We start from the raw sequence: 18741 nt of genomic DNA, 5'->3' as shown, positions 1-18741 counted from the left end.
TGTAAACTATTTTTGCAAACATTTTTTGCCAAATATTTTGTCAACACTTAAATAACATTATGTTAAAATATTTGCCTCCAGCACATAAATGTTCTTAAAATGTTTTCTTCAAAACGTTTTAATAACATTTAAATGTCGGGTTATATAAAGGTCATAAAAACGTATGTAAAACGTTATTGCAAATATTTTGGGCAAACATTTTTCGCAAACTATTTTTTCAACCCCAAAATAACATTCTGTTTAGAATGTTTTGTATCAGGTTTTCAAAAATGTTTTTGGAATGTTATTAAAACGTTTTTATGCCCTTTATATAACCCGACATTTAAACGTTTTCTGTAAAACATTTTGTATTGGCTGGGCAGTAGATTATCAAAAAATGTTTTTCAATGTTATTAAAACGTTTTAAACCATTGATATACCCTTTATATAACCCGACATTTAAACGTTTTCAGGCAACATTTTATAACCTTTTGCGAATGGTGTCGAAAACGTTTTGTGTTTGCTGGGGTGCTCTCAGGTCCCACAAAAATACTGTGCAAATGTTGCTATCCGATTCCTTAATAAAAAGAATGAACAAAAAGTGATCTGGGGGTCCACTCGACAAAGAGTGAAATTTGATTAACTTCACTTCTGTATTGTTATTGCTATTTTAGTATAGATTTTATCATTTTTAAATCGTTGAGAGTTAAGAGCCTTAAGTGCCTTATATGTTTACTTATATACTGCTCTAAATTCGGGATCTGATGGAATCTTTTGGTCCCCTCGGTGAACTGGAGACCATGAGCCTACTATTTTCCCCCAACCTGGCGGTCTCGGGAAAATAGTATGCCCAAGGTCTCCAATTTACCTCTGGACCCTCGTGAGCAGTAAATATTTGTACACCATTCGTGGTTTTGAGCTAGATAAACGACAGTAGCATATCAACTTCATTTCTTACAACACTTTTGTCAGGATGAACGTGAAAACCCGTGTAGTGACCAGTAGTCATACCCCAAACATCTATTATGGTAATCCCTGGAATATTTCCTAGGGTCGTTCTCATTACCTGGTCGCATTCCCAAGCATACCAATTGCTCATTGAGATCATTACTTTTTCTCTAGTATTAGCCGATTTTATGAATGTTCTGGTCCCTGGATATCTTGTTTGTAAACGAATGATTGCATTTTTGATGCTTAACAAACGACTTTGATAAAATTCCAGTGTGGTAATTGTAAAATGCGCCCAAATGGTAAGCACAATGATCACATCAGGTCCTCCTGTTTTCAAAGCATCAAGTCTGTTTGCTATGTAGTCTGAAGTTGAAGCCGTAGAATGCTTACCTCGAACAGGAAAACCGTGAAATGTGAAAGAAAATGACATGTTGTATTGGGCGGAGTATCCAAAGTTAGTAGCACCGAGTTGTCTAAAACAGGTCTCATTCCACAAAGTATCCCCTATTAGCTCAAACCATTGTCGAACTGTTGAGTCACCAAAGAAAATCATAGTTTTGTTTTCTAAAATTTTGATAATTTTGTTCTTATCAAATTTTAACTTTTTACACTGTAAAGATACCCATACATTTTTGTAATATACTCCCGATGCGCTGTTTGGTGAGAACATACCCCCACGCTCAGTAGTGTTACACATGAACAGTTTCTTGGGGAACTCACAAGTTGAAAATGATCCAGAAAGATAGCGGGGTTGGTCCCCGGTTTGGTCCATGTTAACAACATTTATAACACGAGGTTGGATGTTTTGTACATAATCAAATCCTTTTGATGTATTGAAATACAACTTTGAATCATCATACAATACTTCTCTTTCTGTATCTCATCGACCGTAGTCATAAGCAGAACACGGCATATTTGCTGGTTTAATGCAGTACCATGGCGCACCGGTGAAAGGGTCTGTGAAGTTGCACAAATGGCGCGTTTTATCCACTTTGATATTAGTGTGAGTAAGATTCAGCCAAGGAGTTATGTGACATGGTACTGTTTCAGTGATACCATTGAGTTTGAATATTCCATTATAGCAAAATCTAGCAGGAACTTTCTCTCTCCATTGCCTCATATAATTGACCTCTTGTCGAGTTCTAATAACAGCTACAACAGGGGACACCTTCCCGACCCATCTGAGGGTAAACCGCGCTATGTAGGTCCCATTACCCATATCAGTAATGTTACCTTCTTGAGTTTGACTTGCTTTCAAGGAATCTGTTTTTATCCACGTCCACAAGTAATCACCTCCCGAGTTTAATGTCCTGTTCTTACAATCTCTTGATGTAATTATCAACTCTATTGTATCGCATAACAGATAAACTGGTTTGGGATCTTTGATAAATGCATCGAAATACATTGGACAGGCTGGAACTAAGTTGTTCATTTCGATATATTGAGAAGAGGGATGTTTGGACTCTTCGAGTTCAACGACACGTCCATTTAATAACCAACTTGCCCGGGATTTTTTAAACTTGTAAGTCCGCCAATCATTGGTATCTGATGGACATTAGTACACCTGGTATGTGGATAAGATATATGAATTTTATCATCTCTGAAATACAGATATGTATACATTGATATGAAGATGACAATACCACAAATCAATACCAATTTCCGACGAGAAATTATCCGGACTGATGGTTTTTCTTTTACCTTCAACTGAGACCTGAAAGAGAAAGGGATATGAAGGTTCATTTAATAACAACAACAACAACAACAACAACAACAACAACAACAACAACAACAACAACAACAACAACAACAATTGGCATTACGTAGCATTATTATTATCTATAATAATAATATGCATCGTCTGTGTGTCTGGGTGTGTGTCAGTCCGCCTATTTTTTCGGAGACTAGGGTTGCACGTTCCTCAAACTAGGTTATTATTATTATTTTTATTATTTTAATATTATTATTAACTGATTACATTGAGCACACGACTGTTACCACTTAAAGTAGCATTAGTGTGCAGCAGTCAAGTTAACTCAATCAATGAAGGCGTTCGGCTATGGTGCGAGCGGTTGCGGGTTCGCTCCCTTGTGGTGGTAAGTACGATTTAGTGTCAAAAACTCCCATGGACAAGGAACTTTGTTAATGATTCATTACCCCTAGTCATGTTAATCTTATTTTGATTTTGATGACAGACTATTTCATATTTCTCTGTATTCCCCCTTTTTTAATTTGTGAAGATAAACACTAAAAAGACTGCAAAATATCTTACAAAAATTACATATAGAGCCCCAAAGTTAATTTAAATTAATGAAAATAAACATAGGGCCTGCACTTTGGCTCCACATTTGAAAGGGGCGTGAATTCATTTTTGGATACGCCCCTATTATAATTAGGTAATGCTCACACACATTCCCTATGTATATACATGTACCACATGTAGTAAATCTGTCTGCTTTATCTGTATTGTGACGTTCTTAAGCAAATAGTTAAACACGATTTCATCAAACATTATAACAATAGCTCTTTTACAGTGTGCAATCATCCCGGGCAATAATTGGGCAATAATAGAGGATGTGCGTGAAATTATTGATTGGCTCCATACAAAGGATTTGAACCGGTGTCCTTCACCGTAATCATGGCGCAATGCAGTGCATTCAATCAAACGTTGTCGTCAACCTATTTGATCGTATAGTGCATTTGTTATGTGTGTGTGACGAGCTGTCGCGGTAGATTGCAATAGCTTGTAATCATGGTTTTGTTGAATGAATTTGAGTACTCCGCCATATTTACAGTATGATACGTCATAATCTAGGTGATTATTTGCATTGGATTTCTTTAATACGCTGGCGAAGTTGTGTAATAATCGGATTAATGCTATAACAGTAGATGAATACAAGGTTTGAATATATCACGTTGCAAAGCCCCATTCAGTGATCCCAGCGAAAGTGAAAAAAAAAATCAAATTGTTACTTTTATCAATTTTTTTAATTAAAAAAATGGGCAAAAAACCCAAGAAAACGGCAGTATCGACGAAGTTGAAGCCCCATTGAAATACATGTAGCTAATTTATATATAGGCCTATTGTCAGTATATAAATTACAGATTCACGTAAATGCATTATTTTTGTCTTAAATAGGCCTACTCGGCTTTCGGCTGAACCACTAGCAGAAGATACCAAATTGATGTTTTATGACCTTTGAAATTCTTTTGTTGCGAGTGACATGGTCAGTTCAATTCACGCCGAGTGTCCTTGACAGGTTTGACTCTGCTTCAGTGGTCATGAAAGAATTCAAAAGATAACCTCTGCCCCACCAATCCCAAGCAATTGTCTGAAACTGCTCTTCGGATGATGTATCATAAGAACTCAGTCGTCAAATGATGATAGTCATATAGGCCTAATGACCAAAAGATTATTACTGTATCATTGAAGACTGAGTTCCGCAGTCTAGTACAAAATCTGAATTTTGATGATTTTTACGATCGTCCGGATGAAAAAATCACTGAATGGGCCGTTAGTACCCTCCTCTCCTTACCCTGGCAATATGAATCAAAGAAAAATAAAGAAAAAATTAAATAAAACAAGAAAAAAAAAGTCAAAGAAAAGAAACAATAAAAGAAAAACAAATATTTGGTTTATAAAATTAATGTGACCGTGATGAGGCTCGAACTCACCACCTTCCGATTTAAAGTTCGAAGCGCTCGTGTACCAAATTCTGATGCCTTACCAAGTGAGCTGTGCTCCTGAGATACGAAATAAAAATAAAATAATACACTGTATACCTGCTTGTGTCGGTAATTGATTTGCTCTAATTCCATAATGGTACAGTGCAACAGAGCAAAATGCCCAAAATTTAAAAGCTATATAATTTATGAACAATATACACTACACATAAAAATACTAATACAAGGGAATTTCAACATAAGAATCCAAACAATTAAGTACCAACATGCACAGCTTTGTCCTTATATCACATTTGGGTTTTTAACAAAATGTTATCAAACCTCTACTGTGATTGGCAGCTGCACAAGGCATTTCTTTGATAGCTGATAATGGCCATCCATTCAGCAAGTGGCTACTAACTGACCTTGACAGGCTTGAATGAGCACTGTCATCTGCTACAAATCCATCACACTCTAGGACCTGGTCACTCCATGATCCAACAGAGAGCACAGTACTTTGACAATGGAGTGAAATTATTGATTAAAAGTACAGCTCCTATGCGTGTATAGCAAAAATTGGAATAGAATGTTTGGAATCATGTAACTAAAATACTAAATGCATTCTGCAAAATGTGCTCTGACCAATATATAAAGCATTTCATAAATTCATTAGCTTTAATTTGACATATTGTTTGACATGTTTGGAATTATGGTAAATCATTAAATAAAATATTTATTAATTAATCAATTATGTCAATTAATTAAAAAATTAATGCAAATATGCATATTTTCTCTGACAGAATTGTAGGATTTGACAAGAGCCATCTTTCTTGTAAGTTTGATTCTATAACATACCGGTATCGTATTGCGTCCCCAGTTATAGTTGCAGAAAAAAATACGCGTGCAGGACACACATACGCACACACCCCCACACACCCAGAGGATCGTACCGTTTTACAATCATATAAGATTCATTGGCGCTAGTAGTAGTAAATTCCAATTTTCTTTGCTTTACCTCACTTGTTCTGCTCAAAATTAAAAGGGGACATATCTGACAGTAAATGCATACCTTTTATGGAAATTATGTTTAACTATTTGCTTAAACAGCACAAAACAGATAAAGCAGACAAATTTACTATACATAAGCCTATACATGTATGGTATGCCAGGGACTGTTTAAGAATAATTATATCATTTACTTCGAGGACTGTTATATATCAAAAATGTGAAAATATCAAATTTTAATTATTTGTCATAAAATTTGTATTATATCGTGAATTTCAAACAATGAAATTATTTGATATCAGAAAGACATTCTTCGTATTCATAATGCAATTCGATATGTCTGATGTGCTCTCGTGTCCCACAAAAATACTATCGAAACGCTCAAAACGCTCATTCCAGATCCCTTAATTTGGTTAATTTTCTTTGTCTTTTTTTTTTCTTTTCTTGTTTTATTTATTTTTTTTTTATTTTTCTTTGATTTATATTGCCAGGGAAGGAGAGGAGGAACTAAAGGCCCATTCAGTGATTTTTTGATTTTTTTTCATCCCGACGATCGTAAAAATCATCAAAATTCAAATTTTGGATATTAGACTGCGGAACTCAGTCTTCAATGATAGTCAGTAATTTTTATATTTTGGACATTATTATGACTATCATTTGAGGACTGAGTTCTTATGATCCGAGGAGCAGTTTCAGACAATTGCTTGGGATTATTGGGACAGAGGTTATCTTTTGAATTCTTTCATGACCACACAAGCATAGTCAAACCTGTCAAGGACACTCGGCGTGAATTGAAAGACCATGTCACTCGCCACAAAAGAATGTCAAAGGTCATAAAACACCAATTTGGTGTCTTCTGCTATCTAAAGGCGTATGGCTGATTTTGTACCTTTCGTCATTGTCATAGATGTGCTAACATAGCTTGCCAGTGCAGTGGTTCAGCCGAAAGCTGTGTGTCTAAGACAAAAAATAATGCATTTACGTGAGTCTGTAATTTATATACCGGTACTGACAGTATATAAATTAGCTACATGTATTTGAATGGGGCTTCAACTTCGTCAATACTGTCGTTTTCCTGTTTTGTTTTTTTTCTTTTTTTTTTTCTTTAAAAAATTTATAAACGTAACAATTTGATTTTTTTTTTCACTTTCGCTGGGATCACTGCATGGGACTTTGTAGCGCGGATTATTCAAAACTTGTTTTTACCTACTGCTATATAGTATTAATCCGATTATTACATAACTTTGCCAGCTTATTCAAGACATAGGTTATGTAAGGGATAAACTGTACATGGGTATAAGCTGTGTTCACACATGCACTTATTACCGGTAATATTTTATCTAGGCTTATGTCTGATCGAATTAAATATTTCCGCTAATCCCTTAGCGCGTCCACATTTGTCGGCAATAGCGCTATACGCTGTCGAAGTTACGTAATAATCGGATTAACTACCATAGCAATAGGTGAATCATGATGATTGCTTGCACCTGTAAGATAAGTATCTTTGAAAAGACCAGTATTGTATTCAATCTATATGTTCAAAATTGTTTTCACCTATTGCTATGGTAATTAATCCGATAAATTGCGTAACTTCGCCAGCGTATGTCCGACGTGTTATGTCCGATAAGCCTATTACCGGTCATAAATCCTCCTTTTTACATGAGCATCATCAGAAAATTTAACCAGATTTTAAATTTTTGGGCTGAAAATTCACTTTGAATAAACGCCCCTATTTAGAAAAAAATTACAGACAATGCGATAGGTATGTCATGTAAGAAAAATGCAAATTCAAAAGTTCCAAAATTCAGACCAATTTTGTATTTATGTAGGGTCTATTATTATTATTATTATTATTATTATTATTATTATTATTATTATTATTATTATTATTATTATTATTATTGTTATTATTATTATTATTATTATTATTTTAGTTTGACAAAGTAGTCCCATTTTACAGTATACTTTTACAGCTCTATATCGCATTTTATACATGTAGGCCCTACATGGTGGACATCTTTGAAAAAATGACAAAAATAAATAAAAATAACAATGACTCCCATCATCATGCTATTTTTTTCTTGTGGGGGGGGTCTCAAATTTACAAAAAGTCGGCTTCAATAAAATTGCGACCTCCCCTATTTCGTCAGCAAAGATTTTATGACCCCCCACCGTTTGCACCCCCCCCAACAGGCATCAGTCTTTTGGAATAAAAAAAACACACTATCTGTAGTCATGTTGTGTTGTGACTCCCTACATTTTGGTCATCAAAAATATTTTATGACACCCTTATTTTTCTTTCCGTATATTTGGGACCCCCTAATCATCTTATAAAATCCAATTACATGCCTTTCTGTTATCATGCTTATGGCTTAATAAATGTCATCTCCATCTACTTCCATGGCCAAACTGCCCCCCCCCCACTGAGCCCTCTGGAGTGTTTACATTTGCTACCCCCCCCCCCCCTAGAAACTCGTGTAGGTCATCCCTAAGGATGGTCAATTGCTCCTGCTCTGAACTTTTTACCCGATCGTGGAGGGTGCGATGGAGAGTTTTCAGTGCCTTTATCTTAGCATGTATCTGCTCCCCCGACCGTATGGGGAATCCCCCTTGTCATGTAATAGCGTGGGTATCTCTTCCCAAAGCTTTTTTTTTATCCCAGAAATACTTTCCGTGTCTCTCCAAATTTTGAGGATAGCCAATGTTCCCTTGTCATTCCAATTGACCCCTCTATTGCGTTTCTATTAATATTTGCAGCTGCAGCCATGATGACATCACGCAGTAAATTACGCTGCTCAGTGGCGTAGATTTCTTTTTGACATGAGGGGGGGGGGTGCAGTTGGAAAAAAAATCCAAGTATAGTCAATCCAGCACCTTTTGGCGACAGAATAAGTTTTTGGTTCAATTGTGCGCGAAGCGCGTGAAAAATTTTGCTATTTTGAAGCTAAACTGTTGAAATAATGGTGTAAAAGTAGAAAAAAATGCGCGCGAAGCGCGCGAAAATTTGCACTTTGGGGGCAAAAAATGGGCAAATATGAGGTTAATTTTGGTCAGAAACCCATTATCAGGCGTCAACATTGGGGGGGGTGTGATTTTATGGACCATCCCCCCTGGCAAAATATTGGTGGATTTATCCTCCCCCCCCCCATCCCCCGGGATCTACGCCTATGACTCTGCTTAAAATTTTGCGCGAGTGATATACTCACAGTTATATCCGACAGCCCAATAGTGCTGCATGTCCACACGTAATTACTATTACCGGACGTAACGTTTCGATCGGTCTTAACAGCTCTTAACCCTGGTCATCTTCAGCCTTAAATTTTCGGATTTAAAGCTTATTACGTCGGATTTAGTAATTTTTTTTATATCCGACGCTCATTCACACTGCCACTTATACCCGATACTATTACCGACGTAATTTAAGTCCGACTGTGTGAACAAATTGTCGGATTTAAAGCACATTACGTCGGATAAAGTAATTTTTTTTTATATCCGACGCTCATTCACACTGCCACTTATATCCGATACTATTACCGACGTAATTTAAGACCGGTAATAAGTGATTTAAGTCCGACTGTGTGAACATGACTATTGAGGCCCTGCATGCTTTTATCGATTGGCTCCAAACAAAGGATTTGAACCGGTGTCCTTCATCGTAATCACGGCGCAGTAGCCAACAGTCCATTCAATCAAATGTTGGCAGTGTGCGAGACGAACGATGTATAAATCTAGAGGTCACATCATCACTTATCATGCTTATTGTTGTCCAATGCATATAGAGCGTGTTTATAGTGAGCCAGATTATGCGGTATTTAGCTGGACTGCCACGCAGTCTATATTTGTTTATGTTTTACTAACCATTGCAAATCTAGACTACGCGGTAGTTTAGCTAAATAACGGAAAGATTGTCTCACTATAAACACGCTCATACTGTGTGTATTGTTCCCGGGAATTGTCAATGCAGTCAAGCAAACAGGTATTATATTTTGAAAAGGCCGCTATAGTATATTCACAGGGTTGTCTTGAATGGCCAATCATATGGGACATAATCAAATTGCAGTGACTTCTTCCTTTGTTACCACATGTCAGTCATCTTGTGATTATTGGACCATGTAAACCTGCAAAAAACGAGACAAAGTGCTGGCCCTATGAGATCAGATTACCATAAAAACATAACAGTAATCTTTATAGCGGGGTTCTATGTAATTTGTAACCATCTTTTCATTCTTCATTTTCACTAAATTCAAAAAACAAATGGGCGTATATTATGAGTGTCACGAATCGTTTACGAGGGTTGTTCAAAAAGTGCTACCTCCACCCTTATATCTCAGCTTATGTTAGTTGCATCTCATTCATTATGCTATGATTACAACCTATGGTCCAAGAGATAGCAAGAATTTCTTTGACAAAAATGACCAGATGTCTTGTTATGATAGTTGGATAGAACATCCCACGGGACATCTGAAAAGTGAAGTCTTGAGTGTCGTGAGCGGTGGAGCGTGACATCAGAGGTCAATGACCTCAAATCTGACCCGTTTTCCTGTATAATTCGTATTATGCATGCCATTTATTAACAACAGCCTCGATTTTCACATTTTTGGTGTCTAATGAAAGATATTGAAATTTATTATCAAACAAAACCAATATCAATGAGATTTAACAATTTTTCAACCCTAATTTTGAGCCAAAAACGTCAAAATTTAGCATTTTTACCCATATTTTGCAAATTGACCTGACATAAAACTTATAATTTCCTAAAAAGCGTGGGTGCATTACTGAAACATTCTTACTCAAAAACTGACCCATTATGTTCACAAAAACAATGTGTGTGGGTAAAGTCGTTTTTGGGCAAGGACATTTAATTAGTGCAATGATATCTTAAATTTACTATGTAAGAGGTTTTCTGCACATATAGACTGTGGGCTATGCTAGCCCCACTCCCCCCTTGGGGGATTTATGGAGGCAGGTATTTTTGGGACCCTAATGCATTGAGGTTTTTAAATCCGCTTGCCTGCACATTGGCCAGCGGTGGGTGAGGCGGTGAGGGCGCTTTTTTTTAAATGGCCGCCAAAATCACAAAAATAAACATAACTAGGCCAGTGAAGCTCCTAGCAGCATAATTATGATGTCTGCACCCATGTTTTTAGGGTCAAGGAATCCAATAGTATCACTAACTAGGGGATCTAAATTTCCAAGATGGCTGCCAAAATTTCAAAATGGCCGACATTCAAAAAGGAAAATTATCTATATCTCAGTTCTTGAAGCTCCTGCAAGCCCAATTTTGATGTCTATACCCATGTTTGCAGGATCAAGGAGCCCAATAAAATCAATAAGAACAGCACAGGACACAAATTCCAAGATGGCTGCCACTGAATTTTAAAATGGCTGCCATTTAAATCAATTTTGTCAATATCGCAGTCGTTGAAGCTCTAAGGAGCATGTCTCTGATGCATTGTACCGTATTGTCGGAATCAAGGATTCCAGCCAATACATTTAGGTTTTGAAATCCGCTTGCCTTCACATTGGCTACCTTAGCGCCAATGAACATTTACTTCAATTGAAAGCTGCTTCATCAACAACAATCAGCAATAGGAAGTTACTTCATCAATGCTAATATCAACAGTAAATATCTAAACCCAGCAACAATCAGTTGGTAGCTACTTTATCATCACCAATTCCAGCAGTAGATAGATACCCCAGTACCAACCAGCAATTAGGAGCTACTGTATCAACACCAGTATCACCAATACAGTAAACCCAGCACCAATCAGCAACTGGGAGCTACGTCATCAAGCTACTCATTAGATATCGTTTCATTTTTTCCCTAGAATTAATCCTTTTACAAATAAAGTTACTGAATATGATTAGATTAGTCGTCGATCTTGGAGTTGGGACATCGACTGTTGAGTGCCCAAGTGGGTAAGTGCAATAGCTGCCATGTGTTGCTGACATGTGTATATATGAGTACAATATATAATACTAGATTTCGCGGTTCTCGGTTCGGGCGCACTTATCCACTTATACTACGAAGGCTTCGGATACTTCTTGTGTTTAGGTAATAGTCGTTGTAGTGAGGCGGATATGTGAAATAGATGTTCACTTCTGGCAGAAATCATAGAAATTGGTTCTTGGGGGTTCTGAAGTATGCTGATTTCAAAAATCTACGGATACAAATGATACGAGTATCCGTTTGGCGGCCATCTTGGATTTCAAAATGGCCGCCCTTGAAATATATAGAATATTCAATATCTCAGCCTGTGAAGGTCACATGATGCTAAAATTGGTGGCAATACCCATATTTGTATTGCCAAGGGACCCATAAAAAGTATTTTTAAACATGAGAACTGTTACCTTAAGGGATCAGCTTGAATTTCAAAATGGCCGCCATTTCAACACAGTATGTTGAATAGATTAGCTTGTGAAGGTCACAGGATGCTAAAATATGTGGCAATACTTCAGCAAGTGAAGGTGGCCAGCATGGTTCTCATGTTCAAAGAAAGAATCAATGATTCTATCTCTGGCCTGACATGATACACATTCTTGAAAACAGCTGTACATTACTTTTCATACCTGTGATCTTCATCTTGGACTTTGAGGATTTATTTTTGCCCGACCTGTGTAACACAGTTGCCTTTTAAGAATTGAACAAAAGCACCAGGAAACTGAGCGTGAAGCTGCATAAGATCTCTGACATGGACTGAAAGCAATTTTACTCAGTGATTTTAACCCATAGCAAAGATCCATGGAATAATTTTCCCGTCGTAAAGTGTTTCTACATACAATGGGAAATTTGCCTGACGCTATGCCACGAATTGGAGGAAGAGTAGTTCCAGTTGCAGTGTTGTACTCAAATAGCTGAATTGCCGATGATTGACTTCCATATGATGACACCACTCGCAGAAAGAAGTCTTTCTGACGGAGTTGTACTTTATTGATGTGTTTTGTATGCCATTTCCCTCATGTTGACTGCAGTGGTAACTTGATGTGCCCATTGTGTTCTTGCTGTGTGAGATCCCTTCTGAAGACTGTCAGCTTTTCCTTTTGTTGTGATATTTGCAGTAGCCAGCAGGGTAATCCAACCACTACCATCCTACCAGTCTTTACTTTCAGCATTTTCATTTCTATAGGGAACCACCCATTAGTACAGTACAACATACATTTTCCTCACTATATAATAGCTGCTGGGCCAGGACCACTGCATCTTCTTGGCAATTGCATACAAAGGCTGGTCCACCGTCATCACTGGCACCTGACCAGGATTTACATGAGTAGCTGCTTGCCTGATGACATCCATATACCATGCTTAACCATAGCAACTGAATGCGCTACATCTCTAAACAACGGCAGCTGTCCATTTCTTGTTGGTGGTTGAGGAACTGAATCATGTAAATTAGCCAAGTAAGCTGACCAAGATGGTTATCCACTTAGTTTGCATTTCATCTTAAATGATTATTGGTGATTCAGGAATCACACAACTGATTACATTTTAAGGGGTGTGGCATGGTGTAAGGCAGGCCTTGTGGAGGTATCAAAGTGTAGGTCTCAGGCAATGGCTTGATGTGTTTGGATTTAGGAATGGCTGCATTATCTAGAACTATTCTATTGTCCTGGAGTGGAGTACCAGTCTCTTCTGAATACAAATGCTGGGTGAGAGACGGTGTGGTACCATGGAATGCAGCACATGCTGAAGTTGACGTTGGGTTGTGATCTATGATGTCCAGGTTGCCAGTGGTATACAAACAATCGCTCATATATGTCGGATAAATAACCCCATTATGATCATAAATAATGTCTATGACCTTGCAACACGTAAATGCCCTTAACAAAAAGAACTTCGATGAGACCACGATTTCTGGTTTTGTTGTGAATCAGAAAGCCTAAGTACATAGGTAGAAGTGTTTCACGTACCACAGTATGGCGTACAGAGTGAATCCCGGTCCTGCATTGCTTCACTGTGTTGAATATAATGAGCTGCGTCAAAGAAGAGACATCACTGCTGATTGTTTTGTTATGTGCTAACGGAGTCACATTTTAAAATAATTACGGCAGCAGTTATTATGAATAATAATATATATGGGACTCTTGACATTACAAATATGGGTATTGCCACCAATTTTAGCATCCTGTGATCTTCACAGGCCATGATATTCAACATACTTTGTTTAAATGGCGGCCATTTTGAAATCAAAGCTGGTCCCTTAAGGTCAGTTTCATGTTTTAAAATAATTTTATTGGACCCTTGACAATTCAAGTATGAGCATTGCCACCATTCTTAGCATCCTGTGACTGTGACCTTCAAGATATTCAACATTCTATGTTCAAATGGCGGCCATTTTGAAATCGAAGCTGGTCCCTTAAGGTAACAGTTTAAAAGTACTTTTTATGGGTCCCTTTGAAATACAAATATGGGTATTGCCACTGATTTTAGCAACCTGTGACCTTCACAAGCGGAGAAATTTAACATACTATATATCCAAATGGCGGCCATTTTGAATTCCAAGATGGCCGCCAAACGGCTGCTCGGATTATTTGTATCCGTAGCTTTTTGAAATCAGCATACCTTAAACCCCCTATATACCCATTTTCATGATTTCTGCCAAAAGTGAACATCTCATCCAATCTATGTCACATATCCGCCTCACTATTGATTATTTTATGGTGTCATTATTGATGCCATTTTGAAAAAGCGCTCTCACCGCCTCACTGGGTTTTCAAGGACTGAGATATAGATAATTTTGCCCGGAGAAATTGTCTGTATTGAAAAATAAGGCTAACTGGAAACATTATGGAAATGACACTTGGTAATGGAACACCTAGGAAACTATTTTGAAAATAGCAAGTGACCAGAATGCAGAAGTGGTTAATTATCTTAATTTTGAACTTTTTTAACTCTCAGGCGGATCCAGCAGATTCTCATGCTCTGAAAGATCAAAGTTGGCGAGTGTCTCGCATTTTGTGACTTCCGAATCGGCGTAAATTACTAGACTAGCACGAACCATTGTTATTTACTCGGCAACTTACTCTTTATCTTTTGAGGAGTAAGTTGCCGAGCATCTCACAATTTTGTGACTTCCAAATCGGCGTAAGACTATAGTCCGTATAACTTCCGTGAGTCAGTAAAGCAATATCAAATTTTGAGACTTTTCGCAAAAACTGTTATGTAGGAAACGGTTATGCTAGTTGGATTCCTGGCACTGATCGTTTCCTTTCTGAAAATGTATACTTTTATATAATTCTCATCATTACTTTTAGAGAGACAATAAAAAACGATATCTAAATTACTGACTCGAGGAAGTTATATACAGAGTATAGTATAAGGTTACTCCATAATTATCGTTATTTACCCGGCACCTAGCACCTTGCTCTTCATCTTTGAGGAGTAAGTTGGCGAGTAAGCAAATCGATTCATTTGTTTCAGTGATTTGTCGGGTATCTACCAGGTTTTAATGTGCATCCCCCCAGAACTCTACCAAACCAACTTTTTTAGCTTCCTTTTATAGCCCTTTAACACATTCAAGATGTTAACAAAAAATATTTCCCGGCACTCCGGCCATATTCAAGGTTAAAGGTCAACACAGGGGTCAAATTTCAAAGTTGCTCAAATCTGGTTAACAAGCACACCAGATTATTTCGCTCATTGCAAGGATTCAGAAAAAGTATAGTTTGACCTACCTGCGACATACCGTTCTTGAGTTATAAGCAAAAAGGTCAAATTTTGGGCGGTGGTCAGTTTTTTGGCCACACAGGGCCAAAATTAAAAATGCTCAATTTGAACGAAATTGGTCTCAAATTGCTTGTTATGTAAAAATAAAAAAAATAAAAAATAAAATAGTATAATCATAACACTTGCATATCGAGCTAATCTCGTAAGAAGGATTTACTTCATTTCAATGTGTAGTTAGCAACATGTTAGAATAGACAAAAATATAAATCAAATACTGGACTCACCAAATAATTTTCTAGTAACGTTGCGACCCGTTCACCGGGTCTTCATCAGACTGCATCAGACTGGTCACGTGATGGTAATCGGCTAGGAAGTAGTTTCACGGTGGGGTCCCAGGCGTGTGATAACAGGAAACGGAGGCCCCTTCTTATTGATGAAGAGTGAGACCCGGTGAACGGGTCGCAACGTTACTAGAAAATTCGTTGGCAAGTCCAGTATTTGATTTATATTTTTGTCTATTTTTATACTGGATGACTCAAAACATTCATAATCTTGAACATGTTAGGATGTTTCTTTTCCTTTGTACACATTAATACATGTCAAGTGCAGTGGGTATCTATCATCAGTTACCATAGGGCACTAAATTTAATGCCCACGTGACCCATGGGCGACGCCATATCAAGTGATCAGTAGATGTGCTACAATGCTAAGAGATAGGAATTTTTCAGACAAATATCATAATAATTGCTGAAAATTTAAACGGCAACTTAATTATACATTGGGGGATTCTGTTTTCTTAGTATGTTATCAAGAACTAAAATTTGAAAGTTTTGATCGACGGAAAAAAGTTATCAACGGACACTCTTACAATAATACTATAAAGTTGCAAAAAATTACAAATTTGCTAGAAAATTTGGACATGCATTCCGCGTTCCGCGTGCCAAAGGTCACTTTTCCAGACATCCTGTCTAGACGCTGTAATGTCAGCGCCCGTCTGGTCACGTGGGTATTAAATTAAGTGCCTTTATTTAAATGCCCTCACACGACTGATCATTGTCTAATGGTCATTGACCTTGATGCGAAATGTAGGTTACAAATCATCCTACATATTGCTAACTAGCATTATTTAAAATCATTTATCAAAACGAAGATTTTAACACCATTTTCATCAAGATCGGAGCAAGTTTAAGTTTTTGACCCTTTAGAAGTCAACGCTTGACCTTTGACCTTTTTGGTAATAACCTAGAACGGTACATCCTAGATAGGTAAAACTACATTTTCTGAATCATTATGACCAAAGGAATACATGTATATAAATAAAAGGAAGTCGCTAATTCTTGTTCGCGAATAGACTCATAGATGATTTCACTTCCAGCTCTGATTTATTCGTACATTGATCGGGTACATATTGCCATTAAACCATCTGAGGTTCTTTTTTGCAAAACTATTCAATCACTATGGAAATAACAAAAAAATGGTCGGTTGCTAGGCCGTTGAGGTCAATAACCTTACGGCTCAGGTCATGACCAAACGCGTCAAATGCACGCGAGCGATTAGTGGCGAGTCACGCACCCTGACACGTACTGCGTCTGGGTTTATAGGTCGCGCGCCGCAGAGGGTTGTCTGATGGTCTGAGGAGGGGGTGGGGTGGTGTCCACTCAGAATTGAACACTTGATCAAAATAAAGGCCTAGGCCTAATTGAAGCCATTTCGGGGACCATTTTTGTTTTGTCATTGCTTTAAAGTGTACAGGTGTCCAAAACAGAAGCCAAAACGGACAATTCTTTATACGCAGGGGGTATCAAGGGGGGAAAATAATTAAAAAAAAAATCAAAATAAAGGCTCAATTGAAGTACCATTTTGACACTAATGTTGTTATCATCGTTTAAAACGTACTGGGGTAAGTGTACAGCTGTCCGAAGCATAAGCAAAACGGACACTTCTTGATACCCAGGGGTATGTGGCCCCTGAGTCAAAATAAAGACCGAATTGAAGCTATTTCGCGACCACTTTGACTATAATAGTTGTTATCGGATGTCCAAAACAAGCTTCTTATCAATACGCGGAGGGAGGGTGTCTGATGGAGGGTGCGCCGGGAGGGGTGGGGGGGGGGGGGCACTCGAATATGAAAGTAACGTACCTGTCCCTACCAGTGTATGCCACTAGGGGTCTATCGAAGGCGATTATAGTCAAAAAGGGGGTTATTCAGTGGGGGCCTCCAAGAAAATGTGTGAGAACGCTAAAATTCAGTGCCATTAAAAGTAAAATATAACTCTCTGGGCACCGTTTTGTGAAAATTTGCCTTTTTGAAACTGAAATTGCTACAAAAATGTTAAATTTGTTCACAATGCACGCGAAGCGCCTAAAATATTTGCAGATATTGGTGTAAATTTCTTTTTTAAAAAAAGGGGGTCATTGGGTGTAATGATTATCATCACCGTTTACTCCCGTTTACTAAACACTCCCGTTTACTAACCGCTCCCGTTTACTCAACTAGCGGGGACCCGCGCGAAGCGCGGGTCTCCCGCTAGTTAGTAATGTTTTCGGCATAATCTGATGTCAAGTTTAATGACCTTCCCCCACCTATGGGAGAATATTTTGTTTTGGAAAAACAACATTTATGTACTAGGGACCTTAAGGATTACGAAGAAATAGGTTAGAAAAATACATCATCTAATAATGTGTGATTTGCTCCACAGTGACGCCCTCAATTTTTCTCAAATTTCTCCTTTTTGCATGATTGTAATATGCAACTAGAAGGCTATATATTTGTACACAAATACGGCTATACCCGCATGTTATCGGTGTACCCAAACTTACAGTCCTTATTTGCTGAGGAAATAAAGACATTGTAAAAAGTCGCCCAATTGGGCAGAAAATGTGTAAAAAGTGAAAGTCCAAGTCACAAGCTTTAATTGAATGTAGGTTGCACTGTCGTAGTACTTAAAATAAAGAAATTGTAAAAAGTCCCCTCCCATGGGAGTCGTCTCTCTTACTCTCCATAGGTTGCTGTTGTCAGTATCTCTTACTCACAGTGAGGCTATGCAATATGATTAGGGGGAAACTATTCCAGAGGGAGTATGTAAATTAAATGGAACAGCCATTTCAGAGGGAGTATGTAAATTAAATGGAACAGCCAATGGGTGTGTAATTTAACTCGAACTGCCTTAACGCTTCACGCTGGTATTTCCAATTATTATATAATACGATCTATCTGTTTAGTCCTACGTGTATGGGTGTGTGGGTGTTAGTAACAATATAACTCTCAGGTGCTATCTGTGTACATATTCTGAGCCCGGAAGCTGCTTTCTTTGATGAGAAACGGCCCGCCCTTTGTTTTAACATTTGGGGCCCTGGGGCCCATTATATTTGACTTATGAGGTCCATGTACATATGTTGAAGTATAATTCTCTAGTGCTATCAGGCGATTCAAGCTGGGCACTGTAGCTCCTTTATTTACTGAGTAACGGCCGGCCCTA

At 37.8% G+C, this 18741-nt stretch overlaps 1 protein-coding gene across 1 annotated transcript; it reads right to left on the bottom strand.

Moving 5' to 3' along the window:
- Nucleotides 1-1810: 1810 nt before the first annotated feature.
- LOC140161890 (NXPE family member 3-like) lies at nt 1811-2362 on the bottom strand. Its single transcript, XM_072185186.1, has one exon. It carries the CDS (start codon nt 2360-2362, stop codon nt 1811-1813), a length of 552 nt encoding a protein of 183 aa, XP_072041287.1.
- Between the last annotated feature and the right edge of the window lie 16379 nt (nt 2363-18741).

This window comes from Amphiura filiformis, chromosome 10 (assembly GCF_039555335.1).
Source record: "Amphiura filiformis chromosome 10, Afil_fr2py, whole genome shotgun sequence".
NCBI lineage: Eukaryota > Metazoa > Echinodermata > Ophiuroidea > Amphilepidida > Amphiuridae > Amphiura > Amphiura filiformis.
This window is presented reverse-complemented; position numbering and strand designations above follow the sequence as displayed.

Excerpts from the sequence above, each read along its gene's own strand:
- LOC140161890 (XM_072185186.1), bottom strand. The coding sequence starts at position 2,362 with ATGAACAACTTAGTTCCAGCCTGTCCAATGTATTTCGATGCATTTATC.